Below are 18,950 nucleotides of genomic sequence, written 5' to 3'. Positions count from 1 at the left end.
GAGCACTTGATCGAGCAGAGCAGCAAGCTAGCTAGCTCGCTACCGGCAGAATAACACAGCCTCACTGGTAGCTCGTAGCGGTAAGTGGTGGTAGCGCGCGATGGCAACGCCGTCGTCGTCGTCGATCACGAGCCTTCTCCTCGCGGCCTTCCTCGTCGCCGCCGTCGGCATCGCGCCGCACGGCGCTGAGGGAGGCGCGAGCAGCGCCGTCGTGGGCCTCGTCACCGGCGTCGTGCCGTGCAGCGCCGGGAGCTCCATCAACGTGGCGTCTGTCCCGGCGTTCCCCAGTAAGAGCAGCCACCGTGCATCTCCAAAACGATTTCTTGCTTGTTTTTCGTCGGTTCATTTTCGGTGCTCTTTACCAGCAGTGACAGTAGAATTTAATTTATATTATTAATTTATTTTTATCGAATAAATATGATTAAATTATGATTAAAACATGGAGATGGATTATCATCTATCAAATTTATGAGTAGTTAACCCTCAAGGCCGCGGATCACCGGCTCAGCACTCCCTTTCCGGTGCTCGCATCTGAGTGACTGACTGCCGCTGAGGCATACGTACTCATTTCTTTTTGCTTGCTACAAAATTAACTTACAAAATACTCCTAACTAATTAATTAACAAAGTACCAAAATACCGTTTTGAATCAACGCCTCAGATTAATTCTACGGGTAATATAAAACTATTCGTAGAGATCATCGGTAAGAAACTCTTTTTCCTTAATACGCACAAACTGATCGATCAATTTGGTTCTATTGCCTTTGTGGTTCCGGCCAGACGCCACCGTGCAGCTGCAGTGCGGGGGCAGGGCGGTGGCCGGCGCGACGGCGGACAGCAGCGGGGCGTTCGCCATGAACCTGGGCGCGCTCACCCCGGCGACGCTCATGCCCCTGCTCAACAACAAGTGCAGCGTGGTCGTCACCACGCCGCTGGCCGCGTGCGACGCCTCCCTGGCCGGCGTCGCCGGGACGCTGATGGCGCCCGTGCAGCTCCTCGGCGACACCGGCGGCGGCCTGGGCGGCCTCATCGGCGGCATCGTCGGCGTCGTCGGCCAGATTCTCAGTGGCGTCCTCGGCAACATTATTAGTATTGTGCCCTCGGCCTTCTCCGTCGTCTAGATCGATCAACTCCGTTCTGTGGCAGCTTAATTACCAAAGGATTATATATATATGATCGAATTAAGCATAATTGATGGGCCTAATGGTCTAGTGTTACTCTGCTGCTTTCAGTTTGTATCTCGTCACGTTTTCTGTTGCTAATATTTCGGTACACATGCATGAGTGTGTACTGTACGTACGTGCTTCTAAGATGCATATATGTATGTGATGTATTGTTGTAAGTCTTGTTTCCATTGTGTGTTAATGAAGCTACGTATACTATTACCCATTACATTTTTGTTGTTGTGGGCATATTGGATACAAATCCGATATCTATATCAAAGATTACAAGAGTTCTTAAGACTCCCAGCATCAAAACTGAGGAAACGAAAGAAAGATAACTAAAAGAATAGTAAGAAAGAAAGCTAGAAGACGCAGCTTTAATCTTCTTCTATGTCCTTAGCTTCAAATTTGCTTTGTTCTTCTACAGACTACAGCAGTGATCATTCATATCATTTTTCTACTTAGGAATTTTTTATGTCAGAATCGTATTGCACAATACGGCCGTTTGTTGCTTGGCGATCCCTGTAACGTCGTGCCTTCCCTCACGAAGTTCCCCGCTGCAACACGAGGGAGGGGGGAGATGCGGGTACCGCAATTAGCACTGCACCTAGAGTGTTCCTGATTCACGTTAGTCACACACATGATTTCTCTTATCACGATAATCGTCACGATTTTCATAATAATCGAGCATATCGCCGAGAAATGATAGTGGTTTGGACGGTTTCTTTGGGAAAAACCGCACAAATTCAAAAAATATTAAAAGATTTGATGGAAAATTAAGAAAAAAACAAGGTGGTAGATATGTATTTATTGAGCATAGATGTGAAGAAAATTTTCAAAAATCTTAGTGTATCATTCATAACTTTGAGAAAAGACGATTTAACTTGAGTTAATTGGAAAAACATATGTTTTTTTTCACAGCGCATCCGGTTTAACTTGGCCCACTAGAGAGAATAACACCCTCCCTATACGCACGGCTGGTGAAATGGTCCAAAATCTCTCTCTTTCCCAATTTGTTTGTATGGCCAGTGTACTTGACTATGTTTGTACGACGGACTTTATGTTATGGTTGTGAACTTGAGCCTCTGGTCATTGTGAACTTTACTAGATTATTGTTGTGAACATTAATATATTGTGGTTGTCGACTTCCTTATAATATGCATGCTCATTTCATATCATAAATTGTGAATTTATGATTGTTATTTGTGTTCTTAATTGCTAAATTCTTTAACTATTAGCAAATGCCATGCTAAATTTTTTTACTTTTACTCTACGACTGTTCAGGTATACTTTCTTTTTTACCGTAAGCCTCACCATTTTTTTCCTGATTTTCCCCTTTAATTTCGATGCCTAACAACATCTATATATTTTAGCTAAAACCGCACAGTTATCGCTTATATCATCAAGGTTTTTAGCTGACACCACTTGATTATTGCTTGAAATCGCGCTTGTCATATCGTTGTGATAATCGTCTGAAACCACGCTAGACGTGAGACATATGTTGAATTGTGATCCAAATTTATAAAGGCTACTTCGTCAGAGCGAAGACGAGGCCCATCGTCAGAGGCTTGGGCCGCACATCGGTAGACTTGATGGGCATTAATTACCCTAAAAGAATGTGTTCCTTTCCTTACAAGACGGGCCCCGACACCTATGATAACCCCTTGAAGTATAAAAGGAGACCGTTGCCTAGGGCAAGGGGGAGGCCCTTCGAAGATAGCCGATATGCTCTCAGTAAGAATTGCTGCTAGCCAAGCAACATGTAATTTCTCCCGCTCCTAGCAACCACACATAAGAGTAGGGCATTATGCTGCTCAGTAGCCCGAACCTGTATAATTCGATCACTGTGTACGTGTTGTTCCTGAGGGAGACCCAACCGTCTCTCCCCCCTCTCTCTTTCAATTCTCAAGTTCTCACCCGCACCCCCGTCAGAACCCAAAGGGGCCCCCATGACTTTCATCTCGAGAAGTTTACCCTCTGAGAATATATAATCCTGAATATGATTAAGAAAAATGACCACTATATTCAATCTGTAGTTTAGATTTTAATACTGCAACTAAAATACCAATAACGTAAATGTCTCGTGCCACATCCCACATACTACTAATTGGGGCTAATATAGCTAATAACAACCACCACGGGGAAGCTCATGTGCTGTGCTGGTGGAGTCGTGGGTGCATGACTCCATTCACCTGGATTCAAATAATATTGTCCATGAATATTACGCATAGGCAAGTGATTAATTTATATCCTTTTTAGCATGTATTAGAGGGTATGTGATTACGTGTACAGTGTTGTGTGTGCGCGTGTGCGCGTCTATCATGTATATAAAAAATTTACAGCACCACCAAAATATTACAGGTGTAATTTTATCTACCAGAATAAACAATGGGGTTAATCCTAAAATTGGAGCTAGCTAGCTTTGTGCCAGCGAGACGATGGATACGTACGTTGTCGATATGAGTTTTCACATGGAAGTTTTCAGCAAGTTTTAGGCCACGGTGGCATTGCGATTAATGGCTGTGCACACTACTGTGAGTGTGTGTGGAGTGCGTCTGATTACATTTGTCCAAATCAAAACAATATACGTCTCCAAGAATATATTATAATATCAAGATCCGGAAGGCCGGCCGGCCTCCTCATGCTGTCATGCTGCATGCATCGTATCGATCTCTTGGTCAAACGGTTTTGGCTGTTATACGCAGCAGCATCGATCGGATCGGCCGATCGAGTGGCGGTCAATGAAATTATATCGTATGTACGTATATACACACGTATGCTGGTACGTATGTGTGCATGGGCTGTCCTGTCGGTCAAAAGTCACATTAGGGACATGTTCAAAAGCAAAGTCTATTATCGACTCTTATCTGATCCATGTCAGTAACAAAAGTCTATTTTATAACGATACGTAATAAAGATAAAGTCTGGTAAGGTTTCTTCATTAATGTAATAAAATATTATTTATTACGCTAGTTTCCTTTTTATACACCTTCATTAAAGAAAGTTTATTTTAATAAATGCTAAGACAACTTTTCTCTCGCGTTCCTTCTCTTTCCTCCACGTCACCAAATTTACTTACATAGCGATTAAGAGAGTTAACTAATAAATACATCCGACATGCCCTTATTATTGTACGATTCATGTTCTAGTGATGCATATGTACATGCATCTATATCATGTCGATCTCGCGTCATTTTGTAAAAGTTGAAGACGTCGATCGATCAATCTCGATCTCCCATAAGATTGGAGAGTTGTACGTACATACCATCGCCGACTGTCGATGGACGTCGTCATCCAGAAAGCTGCCATGCAAGTTTGAAGCACGCGCACGAAGGTAGTTAGTCAAGAAGGCGTCAAGAGACGTCTGCGTTGTACTATGTTCTGAAAAAAATTTTATAGAAGTACTTTGTAGAAGAATAATTTTATCATTCTTTAAAAAATCATCTATAAAAACTAGAATTTATATTTAAAATCTCGTATCTTGAGGCACCAAACGTTACGCTAGAAAACATAATACATTCTTCTGGCATTTTCTCAAATATGGTAAAATTGCTCATTGCACAAATGCTCGGGGCGAAAAAAATTGAGTCGTCAAGAATCCACCGTTAGCGTATCAATGGATCAAAACGATGCTCGGTAATCAATCATATTTACCAATTTAATTGTGAAAGGGCCTGTAGTCCAGTGGTTACAAAGGCCTCAGTAGCACCTGCGGTCCTAGGTTCGACGGTTCGACTACTCGTTGGAGCGAATTTTTCAGGATTTTCTAACAGTCTTGTGCTTTCAGTGAAAGTGTCTCAAAAAAATATATTTAGCAAAATCAAGCTCTATATATATATATATATTTCTAAACTGAAATGATATGTACATATGCTAATGAATGCAGCGACGGATCTTAAGATAGGAGCGGTGAGGGCTCCAAACCTCTAATACCCCAGGTAGCTCTATAAGAGCGCCCACTAAATCTAATCTAAAATGTTATGCCAAAGGTCAATAAAAAGATGCCAAAGCTATTTTGTTCAAACCCCTCTACTATCTTCTATCGTTTGCTATTTTCAGCACCGAAGATATATAAGAATATACTGCTCACGCATACTCTTTTCGTGACACCGTTGACTTTTAGAATTACGTTTGACCATTCTTCTTATTCAAAATTTATATCCAAATATACAAAATTATAATGCATAATTAAAGTTTCTATAATAATAAATCATATTATAACAAAATAATTAATAATTATATAACTTTTTAAATAAGACGAATTGTCAAACATGAACCTAAAAGTCAACAACGTCATATAAAAAAATATGGAGGGAGCACTTGACAAAGACCTACATGAGTGAGTATTGGAGAGAGCTAGCCAGTGAATTCTGAACGCTTAATTAGCTGTTGGCACGTATAGCAGCGTGCGTGCAGCGCAGCTCTCTCGCATGGATGGAGTAGTACTGGAGCTGCTAGCTACGAAAGCTACGTACGGCGCTGCCTGCACGTTTCCTGGTCTCTGCTTTACGCATGCCTTTCTGTCTGTCTCGTGCGGCCGGAGCGATAGAACACGATCGATCGCTTTGTTTGATCAATTCACTTCCGCGTTGCAAACTTAATTGGCCGGATACATATATATGTGCATTTTGTGCACTTGCAATTTGCAAAGATTCTGTATGGAATCATGTACGTGTGTGTGTGGACTGTGGACCATACATCCGGGCAGCATGCGGTGTGTGCAGGCGACGTATTATTAACTCAGCAGATTTAGACAGAGAAACGAAAGCGATCGAGGTCGGCAATTCGGCATGTGTACTAAGTGCAACTTTGAATGGGAGATACTGCAAGGAAAAAATGCCCACTTTACGTCCCTTAATTAATATAGTTTTATCTCTGTTCCTTAATCACAAGAGCCCAACTACGGTACTCTCTAGCTATTGGCAATCAAAAATAAATCTAAACCATTGATCTACTTTTAACGAACGGTTTAGATTTATTTCTACTACTATCTCACTTGATGATAGTAGAAACATGGAGAGTCATAATTGTCAAAAAAACATAGGCTTATAGGGGTAAAATTGTATATTTGTGTGCATGTGGAAAAAATGTGCTATTGAGTACGTGCTATGTATCGATACGATATGATAAATAGATAAAACCTCAAACGAAGAATTGATAAATGATAAATAAAACCCTCAAACGAAGAATTGATAAAAGCGTACCAATATTTCCCATAATCATTGAGTTAGTAAAATACTAATATACCCATATAAACCAATAGTCTGAATCGATTATACTGATAGTATAATACTACTCACCATAGTGTTTCTCTAGTCGCAAAACCAGCTATTGATGGTTTTAGTGTCCTCTGACTTCTAAAATCCGCGTATATCAAATCTCTCAGCAAAAGTGATGGTGGCTTTGGATGTGACGTTTGTGTTGCTAGTTGAACTTGGTCTTTGTCCCTTGTGCGTTGATGTGACGCTTTAGTGGTATTACATGCAAAAGTAACAAATATTATGCCTTACATTTACATGTCAGCAATAGAAAATAATGTGGATCCACTGTCAAAGACCCTACTTCTATCTTCCCCCTCACTTTCTCTACCCCAAATGACACTACAATGAGGGATCTTGGGTAGCGATGTCTGCACGCCAGAGGAGGAGGTATGGGAGGTGACTCCATCGCCAGCGACAGCTCAGTTGCCTCGCCACGTGCTCGTGTGATGGAGGAGGAAGTCTCAGACATGTTTGGGCATCGAATGCCTTGATCCGGGCAATGTGGGGCATACCAGCTTCGCGCGAATGCTAGTTCCCTAGCGAAGGCAATGACAGTGCTGGAGGACAGCCATGTTGTGCCCATTTTGTTGGCTCTATCATTTTGTACAATGAGAAGACGACAAGTCGACTGGCTAGCACCGATGATGTCGGAGTTCAGGAGAAGGTCACGAGTGAGGTGAAGGGGGAGAGCCGAGAGCATAGGGAAAGGCGAGCTCCGACATAAGACCTCTCAAACCATTTCACTTTTGGGTTGGTCATTTTACATGAGACGAGGACGAAAGTGCAAGTGGAGCTTGAGCTTGTATAACGATCACTAGTCGTCACCCCTCTTCCACCTTCGCTAGCGGCGAGCTCTCTTCAGTACACGCGCGCGAGTGATGAGCTCAAGCTTGACACTTGTATTTATTTCTCTTTTTTTTATGATGGTACAATGTAGTGTTGTATAATCGTCACGCAGTATATAATCGTCATGCAAATTTCACGTGTGATGAAAATTAAGTCAACACTGTCACATGGATTTCATTTAGAGTAAAATCATCATCAAAATCTCCAACTCCAAATACTCACTATACCCGGTTTCGTAGTTAAGGGACGAAAATATAACTTGACCCATAGCCGAGGAAATTGAGGTGGAGTTTCCCCATACTGCAATGGCTGGATGCGCTTGTGCTCCAGCCTTGGGCTTGCTACTGCCGGTCCAAATGCATATGGGCCATCACGTGCTGGGTGGGCGTGGGCCGTAATGTCGCTATCACATACGTTGCATTGGCCATGGACCGTAATTTGCGGCCCAAAATCACGTAAGCACAGCAGAGGAAACCTTTTCTTTTTTTTTTCTTTCTCCCAAACACACGAATGCATAAACGCGTTGCGTGCTATACCGTGAGCGCTACATCTTTATCTCTTGGATCGGCTGTCGTAGCCGGCGACGTCGTGCCCGGCGGCCTCCTCCTCGTCGTCGGGGACGCTGTCGAAGCGGCGGTGGTGGTGGTGGGCGCCGGCGCCGCCGTGGTGCTGGTGCAGGATGGAGTGGAGCTCGACGGGGGTGGTGGAGAAGGACTTCATAATGTGGTCGAGGCCGCCGTGGCGCGGCGCCGCCGGCTTGGGCAGGCTCAGCCCCTTGTGCAGCTGCACCCTCCGCTGCGCCATCTCCACCTGCCCGATCAGCCGCGCCACCCCCTGCGCCTCCTCCTCGTCCTCCTCCCCTTTCCTCGCCGCCGCCGGCTTCTTCCTCCGGTACGCCATGTACAGCGCCAGCTGCGCCGTGCCCAGCGCGAACCCAATGGCGTTCGGAACCTAGGGTTGTGTTCTTTCGTTAAAACGAAGATCTACGACGAAATATTATCTGATTTTTTATAACTATTATATGATATATATATATATATCATAAAATCAACTATTACAGGATTAAAAATAATATATCGAAACTTCTATCAAAAAATATATTGTTTAGTAGTATTAAAAAATGTGCATATAAAAGTTGAGAAATAATCATTTTAATGCACGAGACGTACTCCGATGAAGAAGTCCTTGACGAGCAAGGAGTAGACGCTCCAGACGCCGCCGTTGAGGAAGAGGAAGAAGGACAGGGAGAAGGGCATGTACTCCACGCTCCTCGTCTTCACCACTGTCCTCTGCATTCATCAATCATTCACACCGTCAGCTCGAAATTAATTAAGCACAGCTTAACATTTTTTGAACATAATGAAAAATGAATACAGCAATTATATGATGAAAGTAAATACATATGTACACTTCATACTGCTATAGCATCTTAATTTCAAAGCAACCTGAAGGAGACAAAAAGGCCGGCCAGCAAAGCTCCTGTTCGGTGCAAAATTAATGACACTATGAAAAAAAAAAACGAAACAGTCACGTTCAGCTGCTTGTCCTAAAACCAGAACAGATGAATGCACAATGGGCGCCACACTAGCTGGATATTATGCCTCAATGCCATATGGGACAGCAGCTACGTGGATTTAGGTGAGATGTCTAGTTTTAGGACGATGTCATGCGAGCTTCAGATTCAGAGACGTTAGTGCTTTTTTTCTCCTTTCTGCTGCTATAAATCGGAGAAAACGACATCTGACCGGCCAAAACACACCTTTGATGAGAGAATGATAGAATGACAGATCGGTAATGACATTGGAGTAGTAATAAAGTGTTTCGATCGATCCACACTGAGCTGGGCATTCTCTGCCACAGCTTTTCCTGACCAGATATATTGGTGATCTGGGATGAATGAAAAAAAACAAATTATCTATTTATAAACGGAAAATAATTTATAAATTATATATATAAATATATATAGCGATCTAAAAATATTAAAAATATAAATTTCAGTAAAATTCATATAATTAACTTTGGGTTTAAGGTTAAAAAATTTAAATTTTGATCTATAATTATAAGCGAAAAGATCGAACGATCAATCATCAAGCAGCCAGAGTTTACTGACCATGGCAGCCATCGGCGCGGCGTACATGCCGATGGTGAGCGCGGCGCACAGCACCCCGACCACGAACAGCCGGACGCCGCCGTGCAGCGCCGTCAGCGCCACCGCCACGACCGCCGCGAGCGCGCCCACGTTCACGGCCAGCACCACCTTCCCCATCTTCGCCTGAAAAAAAAAAGATCGTTAACCATCAGGCAATTAATCCCCTCTCTCCCGGACGCCAATAACTCGATCGATCGCGCAAGCAAGCCATGGATTGGAGAGATATGGATGCCGCGGCAGCAGCTAGCGTACGTGCCTTGGTCTCCCTGGGGGCGTAGGCGAGGTAGAGCGCGACGTAGACGGCCTCGAGGGCGGCGCCGGCGCCGTTGACGGTGACGATGAGGAGGCCGCCGGGCTTGAGGAGGCCGTAGAACGTCCAGAGGGATGTGCACAGCAGGGTGGTCACGTACGGCAGCCACCTGAACTCCTCCGTGCTCTTGCTCCTCACGATCCTCCGGAAAGTCCCACTAGTTTAACCAACACCAAATCAATCAGCACACAAACTATGGACGCCATGGCCATCATCTCTTGGTACCAACACGCGATCGAATTCATGGGCGAGATCGATGGCTGCAAATTTACTCACATTGGAGACGCGAACACCAGTATGGAGATTACGTTCCCTGCCTCACGTGATTGATTCAACACAGCGAGACTATCATTAGCACGGGGTTCAGGGAAACAAAAGGGGGGCAAGGAACTGACAAGATTCAGCTACAAATATGGCGCTACTGACCTACGATTCCGACGAAGAAGCTTGGATCCGCCATTGCTGGGAGCTTCCTTGATGCCAAGAAATGGATCGAGTAGTAGTCAGTACATCTCTCAGAAGACGAATCTATAGCGCAAGTTGGGAGTAGCCGGTGACACTAGGAGGGTGTTTGGCTGGGACCTTTTCGGACAAAATACTAGCCACGGGTTCTGGAGATATATGATGGGACCCGCACCACACACCGGCCTGTTACGCGCGTAACAGAGCGGCGAAATCCATCACGAACACTTGCTGGATCGAATCGAACCAACGTGAGGGAACTATTCCACGTTTTCCTTTATCTTGCAGAGATTCAGAGGAGAATTGGTTTTGCCTTTTTGTGGGTAGGGTAAACAACCGGTAAAGCACTGAGGCCTCGTTCAGTTGTTCAGTTTGGAAATTAAAATCATATTGATATACGGACACACATTTAAATTATTAAACGTAGTCTAATTATAAAATAAACTATAGATTCCGTTAAAAAACCGTGAGACGAATCTTTTAAGCCTAATTAATTCGTCATTAGCACATACATGTTACTTAGCACTTATGACTAATCACATACTAATTAGGCTCAAAAGATTCACGATTTCCTCCATAATCATGTAATTAGTTTTAATATTTATATATATTTAATATTTCATTTAGATGTTCAAAAATTTAATGCGATATTTTTGAAAAACTTTTTGAGAACTTAACCGGACCTAAAGCTTAGGCAGATCGATCGACGGTAATTCAGCTAATGCTACTTTCTTGGGTTCGTTAGGCACCTTCCCTGCTTGCTCCAGTGGCGTTCAGACACGACCGGACGGTCCGCACAGGCTCACAGCTCACTACTACTCCCAGGCAACAGAAGGGAGAAACATGATATTTGCTCCACTCAAAAAAAAAATATATTATGATATTTTTTATTATTTTTTATTCAACTGAAGCAAATTTTTTTTTAAAAAAAGAGACCGATTCGGGGATTCGGGGTTAGGGGGGCAGAATAGCAGAGGAACAGGGCATATTTATAAATAAAAGATATTTTTAATAAAAAATTTTAATATATATTTTAATGATTTAAAAGATAAAGCTAAAAAATAAACTATGATAAAAATATTTTTAATATTAACTTTAAATTTAGGGCTAAATTTTTAAATATTATTTTATAAATATGAGCAAAAGAAAATCGATTGGAATATCATCGGTCTCACTGGGGGAGGAAAATTGGAGAAGAGGCAGACAGGAAGAAAAAAAAAATTCGATTCTGGACTCTGGAGTTCTGGACGAGTGGAGGGGCAACACGTCGCGCCGAGGTGGAAGCAAGTCTCGCGTGCGCTGGCTACAAAAAAGAATGGGAGAAATTCCGGTGCTGACTGTGTGACGCAAAGTCCGGTAGATGTGGCAGTGCTAGTGTGCTACATCTCCATGGACGTCAGAGAAACTCGAGTCCGCGAGGGAGCGAGGGGGTGTTAGTCAGGAGAAATAAAAAATTTTTAGGTGTTATGTTAGATGTTTAATTGAATGTTGGAAGGGGTGTTGGATATAAATGAAAAAGCGAATTTTACGGCTCGTCTGGAAACCGCGTGATGAATCTTTTGACTTTTTTAGCCTAATTAGTCCGTTATTTAGCACGTGTGGGTTACTGTAGCACTTATGGTTAATCATGACCTAATTATGCTCAAAAGATTCGTCTCGTGATTTCTCACATAACTGTACAATTAGTTTTTCGTTTTATCTATATTTAATGCTCTATTTAGGTGTCTAAAGATTCGATACAATGTTTTGGTTGGAAAATTTTTGGCAACTAATAAACAAGGCCTGAGTAACATCGATGCGGACGCGGTGCATTGTCATCGTCGGTTAGGCCCAGTTCAGTTGCCAAAAAGTTTTTTCTAAAAATATCACATTGAATTTTTGGACACCTAAAATAAAGCATTAAACATTGATAAAAATAAAAACTAATTGCACAGTTACGAGGGAAATCGTGAGACGAATCTTTTGAGCATAATTATTACATGATTAGCCATAAGTGCTACATTAACCCACATGTGCTAATGATGGATTAATTAGTCTCAAAAGATTCGTCTCGCAGTTTCTTAGCAGAATCTGTAATTGTTCATATATCTGATGTGATGTTTTTGCCTAATATTTTTGCAAACTGAAATAGGTCTAAGGCCTTGTTTAGTTCCTAAATTTTTTTCCAAAAACATCAAATCAAATTTTTGGACACCTAAATAAAGCATTAAACAGAGATAAAACAAAAAACTAATTGCATAGTTACGGAAGAAATGTTGAGACGAATCTTTTGGGCCTAATTAGTCCATGATTAGCCATACGTGATACAGTAACCAACATGTGCTAATGACGAATTAATTAAGCTCAAAAGATTCGTCTCGCGGTTTTCAGGCTAGTCGTAAAATTTGTTTTTTCATTCATGTCCAAAAACCTATTCCGATATTCGGTCAAACATTAGACATGATATTTCTCTCAAAATTTTTTTAATCTAAACATCACCTTAGCGTGTGTGGCGTAGCGCAGTATCATCACGTTGCGACTGCTGCCATCCATTTTACTTATAGGAGTTGGTAGCTAGCTAGCTTGCCTGGGCTGGTTGGATCATGACTTTTTTTTTTGTCATTTGTGACGTCGGATATCTGGACGTTAATTGAAAGTGTAAAATATAAACCGATAACAAGTTAATTGTATAAATAAAAGTTATTTCATGAGACAAATGTTTTAAGTCTAATTAAACCACGATTAACAAATATTTACTGTAGCACCACATTCGCTAATCATGATAATTAGGCCTAATTCGTCTCGTGAAATAGTCCAGAGTATGATATAAGTTTTATTAATAGTCTATATTTAATACTTCTAATTAATGTCTAACATTCGATATGACGTAGACCTGAAAAAAATTCGCGGTAACCAAACAGGCCCGTCATGGGCCGGACCGCCGGAGCGAACACAGCAAATGTTGGCGCAGTAGGTTCTTTTGCTTTCGCCTTGTGCGAATACGACTGGCTGGATCGGTGGCAACGGGATGAGAGCGATAGCGACCACGCGGTGTCAGGCGTTGCGGGCGGGAGCCCGTGCCACGTCCTCGGGCGTGCGCATATTTACCATTTTCATACGTCGTTTGTTAGGCAGGACGGATTTTGTAGACTCGATCGGAGATGTGACAGTCGACACTAGGAACCAATTTTGACGCATAGATGAATCGTAGTTTCGAAGGACGTGGCAGTGACAAGCTCCGAGAGAGATGGCGTACGTGGCCATGGAGTGGGTATGATAGCGGAGAACCTGAGCCGAGCAAAGTCCCTCGCGGGTTGGCCGTATATGAAAACTTTTGCTATTATAACGTAAATAGTAGAGAGAGACATTTGGATACATGCGCTCCAGATCTTAATCCTTCAGGCCTCGTTTGGCTGGTGGGTAAAAGGCCGGGATCCTGGCCTATTTCCCGGCCTCAAAGGGGAAGCCCACCACGAGGGGGGACAAATCCCTGGACACAAAAAAATCCATTTGACAAGGCCCGGTAAGGTAGGATTTCCGGCCCAATCCATTTCAAACCCTAGAGAAATCACACCACTACTCATCCGGTGGAACTCTGCCACCGACGCTGCCAGAAAAAACAAAGACATCGGCAGGCGTCGCTACCTCGCTCGTCGTCCGCCGGCGCCAACGCTGCCGCCCCTTCCACGTCCTCCGGCACCACCTCCTCTCCCTCCACAGCCATCTGCGCCACCTCCTCGTCGTTCGTCGAGGCCGGCACCCCCTTCCACGTCCGTCGCTGCGGCCTCTCCCTCCATAGCAACCAGCACCGCATCCTCCCTCTAGCTCCACCTCCGCCGCCGTCTTCCTCCAGTCCCTCCACATCTGCCGGTTTCGTGCTCACGCTCCAACTCTGTCGACAATACCATCAGCAGGTACATCATGTGTAGCCGATCTGATCCTCCATGTTGTTTCTTGGATTAGTGCGGTCACAAATTAATTAAACTGAAGATTGTTAACGGTCACTGTCACACCCGGAGTTTATCCCAAGCCTAAATTCGTAAAAGAAATTCGTAAATAATAATTGGCTTAATCAACTCAGGAAAAATCCCCCGAAAAGAAATTAATTTAATTAAATCGAGATTCGCAAATCGATTAACTGGATTTAAACTCAAATTGAACAAGTATAAAATTTGGCCAAACAAATTAATTTAAAACTCGGCAAAAGTGGGGCTTTCTTTTTCTCTCCTATTTTCTTTCTTTTTCCCTTCCTTCCCAAATTGGGCCGGAGTCCAATTTGCCTCCCCTTCCTTTTCTTTTTCCTTTTTCTTTTTCCTCTCATTCTTCCCAGGCCGGCCCATCCGAGCCGGCCCACCTCCCTCCCGGCCGCCCCTCTCCCGCGCGCCCTCCCCTCCTCCCGGCCGGGCCGCCTCGGCCCAGCCTCCGCGCCCGCTCGCTCGCGCCGCCGAAGTCCGCCGCGCCTCCCCGCACTGGCCGCGCCGAGTCCTCCTCGCCACCGAGCCGGACTCCGGCTGCAGACGAATCCGCCCGACGCCGACTCGGTCTCCTCCCCAACGGCCGTCCCGCCCTAGCCGGCGTCTCTTCCCCTTTAAAACCCCCTTGCACGAGCGCCGCCACCACCCTTTTCCCGTTCGCCCGAACCGCCGCCACGCTGTCCTCCTCCGCCGCCGCAGTCGATCTCGCCACTTGCGCCTTGCCACCCTCGCCGCCGGCCGTCACCCCGTGTCCCGCCGTCTTGCCGACGCTGCCCCCGTCGCCACCGGAGGACACCCGAGCGCCCTCGTCACCTCCTCGCCCTCTTCGCCGCCGCGCTTGACGTTGTCGCCAACACACCGTCGTCCGCGCCTCGGTCGTTGCTGCCTCCGCTCCATTCGCCATCACCCGTCCCTCCTCCTCGCCGATTTTCTGCCACCGTCCGTCGCCACCGGTGAGCCCTCCCCTCCTCTCTCCCTCTCCTTTTCCGTCGCCGCCGGGTCCCCTCGCACCCGCGCCGTCGCCGGGTGCCGTGCGCTGTCGGCGCTCGCCGCCGCATCTCCGCCCGATGTCGCCGTCGCCGCACGGTCGCCAAGCCGCCGCTGCCGTCGCCGCCGTTGTCTCTCCCTCCCGCGCGCTGTCGCTGTCGCCCTCGGCACCATGCGCCGTCGCCCGTCGCCTTGCGCCGGCCGTCGCCGTCGTTGTCGTCGCCCTCCCGCCACCGACCGTCGCCATTCTCGCCCTCGCGTCGCCGGTCGCCGCCGAATCGCACTGTCGCTGCCACCTCCACGCCGCTCGAGTCGCTCATCGCCGGCCACGCTCTCCTCCCCCTCTCTGTTTCCCTCTCACCGGCCGGCGGGTCCCACTCGCCAGCCCCTCCCTCTCTCCCTTTCGGCCGGGCCCACTGGTCGGCCAACCCACCGCTATCTCCCTCTCTCTTGCCTCGGGCCCACCCGTCAGCCTCTCCTCCCCTCTCTCCCTCATCGACAGGTGGATCCCACCTGTCGGCGTGCCTCCTCTCTCCTCGCTGATGTCAGCAGCCTATTAATTGTGCAATAATTGATTTAGGACTTTTATGTTTAGTTAAAAAAACCCAGAAAACTTGTAAAATTCATAAGTAATTCATCTAGTCTCTGTTTAGGCCCATTCAACTTTCATTAAATTCATAAAATTGTCAAGAATCCATTAAAAAAACATTCTTTTACTATTTTAGTAGAGTTTGTGGCTGTTTTATTTATTTTTGTGCTTTGTTGCTTAGATTCAGACCCCACCGAAGAGCCGGTTTATTTTGAGATCGTCGCCGAAGTACCCCAGGGGCCAGAGCAAGACAAGTGGCACTCATTTTTTATCATATTGAACCTATTATTGCAAATTCCCCGCTTTATTTCTTCAAATATGCATTGTTTTAATTAAAATATTTACTGTATTTATTTCTCGGGTAATCCTTATTATTATGCCGTTGATTATCCAGCTTTATTCATGCTAGACCAGGGGTAACTTGACTAGAGTTAGGCCTAGTTTAATGCTTAGCCGTGCTTAGATCAAGTAACTCATGGGATCATTTAATAATCATGATTAGCTCTGAATAGCTGTAATAATAATTCATTACCCGGTTCGGGTAAGTGGCAACTAAAATATGGCTAATGATGGGCTGTGGGTGCACGGTTCACGGTCGAATGGGTAAGGTGAGATCTGGAGCATGGCTTCGAACTATTTGACGTACCAAGACAAGGATAGGCGGATGGAGTATGGACGGGCAATCGTGGTGTAACGAAAGCCTCTGCTGCTTCTGGATCTACCAAGGCACAAGAGGGGACTGCCCGACTTGGTGTAAAGGAGGGGGTGAAACCTGAAGTGTAGTGCGATTAAATAGGGAGGGTTATGTGACGGGTCCTATCACGGTCTTCTTTCCGGTATGCCATGGTGGTATGTCGGCGCACGTTCAAGTGTAGTGGAGTCGTGTCTTATGGGTACTGTAGTATACCTCTGATCAGAGTATAATCTATTCGAATAGCCGTGCCCACGGTTACGGGCAGACTCCCAGCTTCACTGTGATTAGTGAACCTTTAATGACCTGGGTAAACTGGTTTTCACTTGAGACTACTACAACGTGGTGTAACGTTGAGTAGTGGTTGGGCCTGTTGCAACATGGTGTAACGTTGGACAGTGTTGTGGTATTTTGCAACTGTTATTTACTTACCCTTTAATGTATTTAATTACCTTTATTCAGTTTAATCTCTGTTTTTTATTTTAAAGCTGTTTTATTGCAACTAACCCTAGCCTGTCCTTGATGATCCTTATGCATCACTTATTACCCTCTTTTTCGTGCTACTTGTTGAGTACGGTGGTTTGTACTCAGCCTTGCCCAATTTCCCCCTCTAGAGTTAGAAGTGGAATTCGATGGAGGTGACTCTCAGGAGTGAGCTGGTCTGCCGTCGAAGCTTTGCATGTGGACTGGAGCCGTACCTGCGGAAGCTAGTCTACCTTTCTTTCCGCTGCATTTTCGTTAGAATAAGTGTTATTTTCAGTTGTTTCTAAGAATGATGGTTATGTAGTCAACATTGTCTTTCTTATACCCTGGCTGGTCCTGGACAAGGATTTTAATATACAATTAAGTTCAGAAATTCGTGTGAGAAATTTCTGGGCGTGACAGTCACCTAAGATTTGTCTCTCGTTGCTAGTTGCAATCGATCTGTTTTTTGGTGCAGTGAATCTAACCATACATGCAGTATTATGTCCTACATTGTATTGAACTTTCTTTTGCTGAAATTTATTGAGTTTAGTTTAGCTTCAATATTATGTCCCTATATTGTACTGAACTTACTTTTGCTCAAAAAATAGGAAGCTTTGAGCAACTCTTGCAGCAAAATCTTCTTCAATTCTTAATATTATGGATAAAATTAGATTTTGGAAGTTGACACTTTTAGTTTTTGGTTCCTAAATGTATTGGGTATTGATTCGCGTGTTGTGGATTCTGGTAATGTAGAATTCACTACTTGTGGATTCAGGAATTGCACCAATCTTGGTCTCTATTAGCATGTACTTTGTTTAGTACTACAATATTCATTCTGGGATTGTAATTATTCATCTGATTTCCATGCTATTTAATACCGTTGTTTTAGTATTTATGAATTTTATAATTAATTAATTTAGATATATTGATGTTGTATTCAAAATTTTCCAAGTGGTATTCAGAAGACCACAAGCATTATATCCGTCCGTGGTCATCTAAGAGAACACATGTGTAATGCTGCTGGTCCATGCATTTTGTCCGTCCGTGAAAGGGGAATGATGGAGGGGATTGGGTGGTGGGAGGGGATCCACCCCATCCCTCTCTGTTGGTGTTTTTCCTCGGAAAAATTATACACAAGAGCCAAACAAGGCCTTAAGTGAAAAGGGGTACGTTCGTATACGTGTGACCGCCGCGCGACGGGTTCGCTAGCGAGACTGTTCTCGTTCAAGCCCATACGGGTGTTTTTAACCCGAACCCAGAGGGTTCACGGCGAATGATGGAGGCAGCAAAGAGTAAAAAAAATAGTAAATATCAATAAACCTATATGATACACATAACTGTTTTGAAGCAATATTTTTAAAATCACAGTAATTGTAGTTTGAATGGACGAGGTATGCAACTATGGTTGCGTTCGACAGCTCCTTTAGTTATCTTACCTCTCGTTTTTTTAACGCACGCTTTCCGAACTGCTAAACGGTGTATTTTTTATAAAAAATTTTTATAGAAAAGTTGTTTTAAAAAATCATATTAATCCATTTTATATTTTTTAATAATTAATAATTAATTAATCATGTACTAATCTATTAATACGTTTTTCGTGCCGGGAATAAGTTACATTATCCTCCCTCCAATACCGAACGCGGCCTATAGTGTTATAGCTGAATGTTTGTGCTTTGCAAAGAATAAAAACATATTATGTTATTACTATAATAAATAGAAAAAATCCATATCAATTTGATTTTATATGGATATCCATTTAGATTTGATTGATTTAGGCTTTCATATTAGTAGTAAAGATATATCTAATTACAAATGGCATATCCCTAGCATGCAGTCACAGCCTAACAAACATTGAACAATACAAAATGTTTATCAGCAGAATGAAATCAATAGCTAATATGTCAGAACTGATAACTAATTTAGAAGATATCATTTGAAGATCATAAACCTACAAGAATAATAGGGACTTTAATTTCCTAGATATCATAAAATATCAGATAATAGAATTTCATAGATATCTTGGATATAGCATAAAATGGATACTACACAAATGTTCGGCCATATAATAAGCATAA

General features: G+C 43.9%; 2 protein-coding genes across 2 annotated transcripts; one reads left to right on the top strand and one right to left on the bottom strand.

Moving 5' to 3' along the window:
• Positions 1 to 1,341, top strand: LOC102705607 (phylloplanin). Its single transcript, XM_006649998.3, has 2 exons — positions 1 to 287; positions 780 to 1,341. The coding sequence occupies exons 1-2, from the start codon at positions 101 to 103 to the stop codon at positions 1,118 to 1,120; spliced, it is 528 nt and encodes a 175-aa protein (XP_006650061.2). The 5' UTR covers positions 1 to 100; the 3' UTR covers positions 1,121 to 1,341.
• A 6,328-nt stretch (positions 1,342 to 7,669) lies between these two features.
• LOC102718727 (bidirectional sugar transporter SWEET16) lies at positions 7,670 to 10,366 on the bottom strand. Its single transcript, XM_006651299.3, has 6 exons — positions 10,155 to 10,366; positions 10,005 to 10,041; positions 9,675 to 9,885; positions 9,380 to 9,541; positions 8,439 to 8,558; positions 7,670 to 8,220 (listed from the first exon to the last, which is right to left on the bottom strand). Exons 1-6 carry the CDS (start codon positions 10,186 to 10,188, stop codon positions 7,822 to 7,824), a joined length of 963 nt encoding a protein of 320 aa, XP_006651362.2. The 5' UTR covers positions 10,189 to 10,366; the 3' UTR covers positions 7,670 to 7,821.
• Between the last annotated feature and the right edge of the window lie 8,584 nt (positions 10,367 to 18,950).

The sequence above is a fragment of the Oryza brachyantha genome, chromosome 3, assembly GCF_000231095.2.
Source record: "Oryza brachyantha chromosome 3, ObraRS2, whole genome shotgun sequence".
Taxonomy (NCBI): Eukaryota; Viridiplantae; Streptophyta; class Magnoliopsida; order Poales; family Poaceae; genus Oryza; species Oryza brachyantha.
The sequence above is the reverse complement of the archived record's forward strand: the minus strand, read 5'-3'. Positions and strand labels throughout refer to the sequence as shown.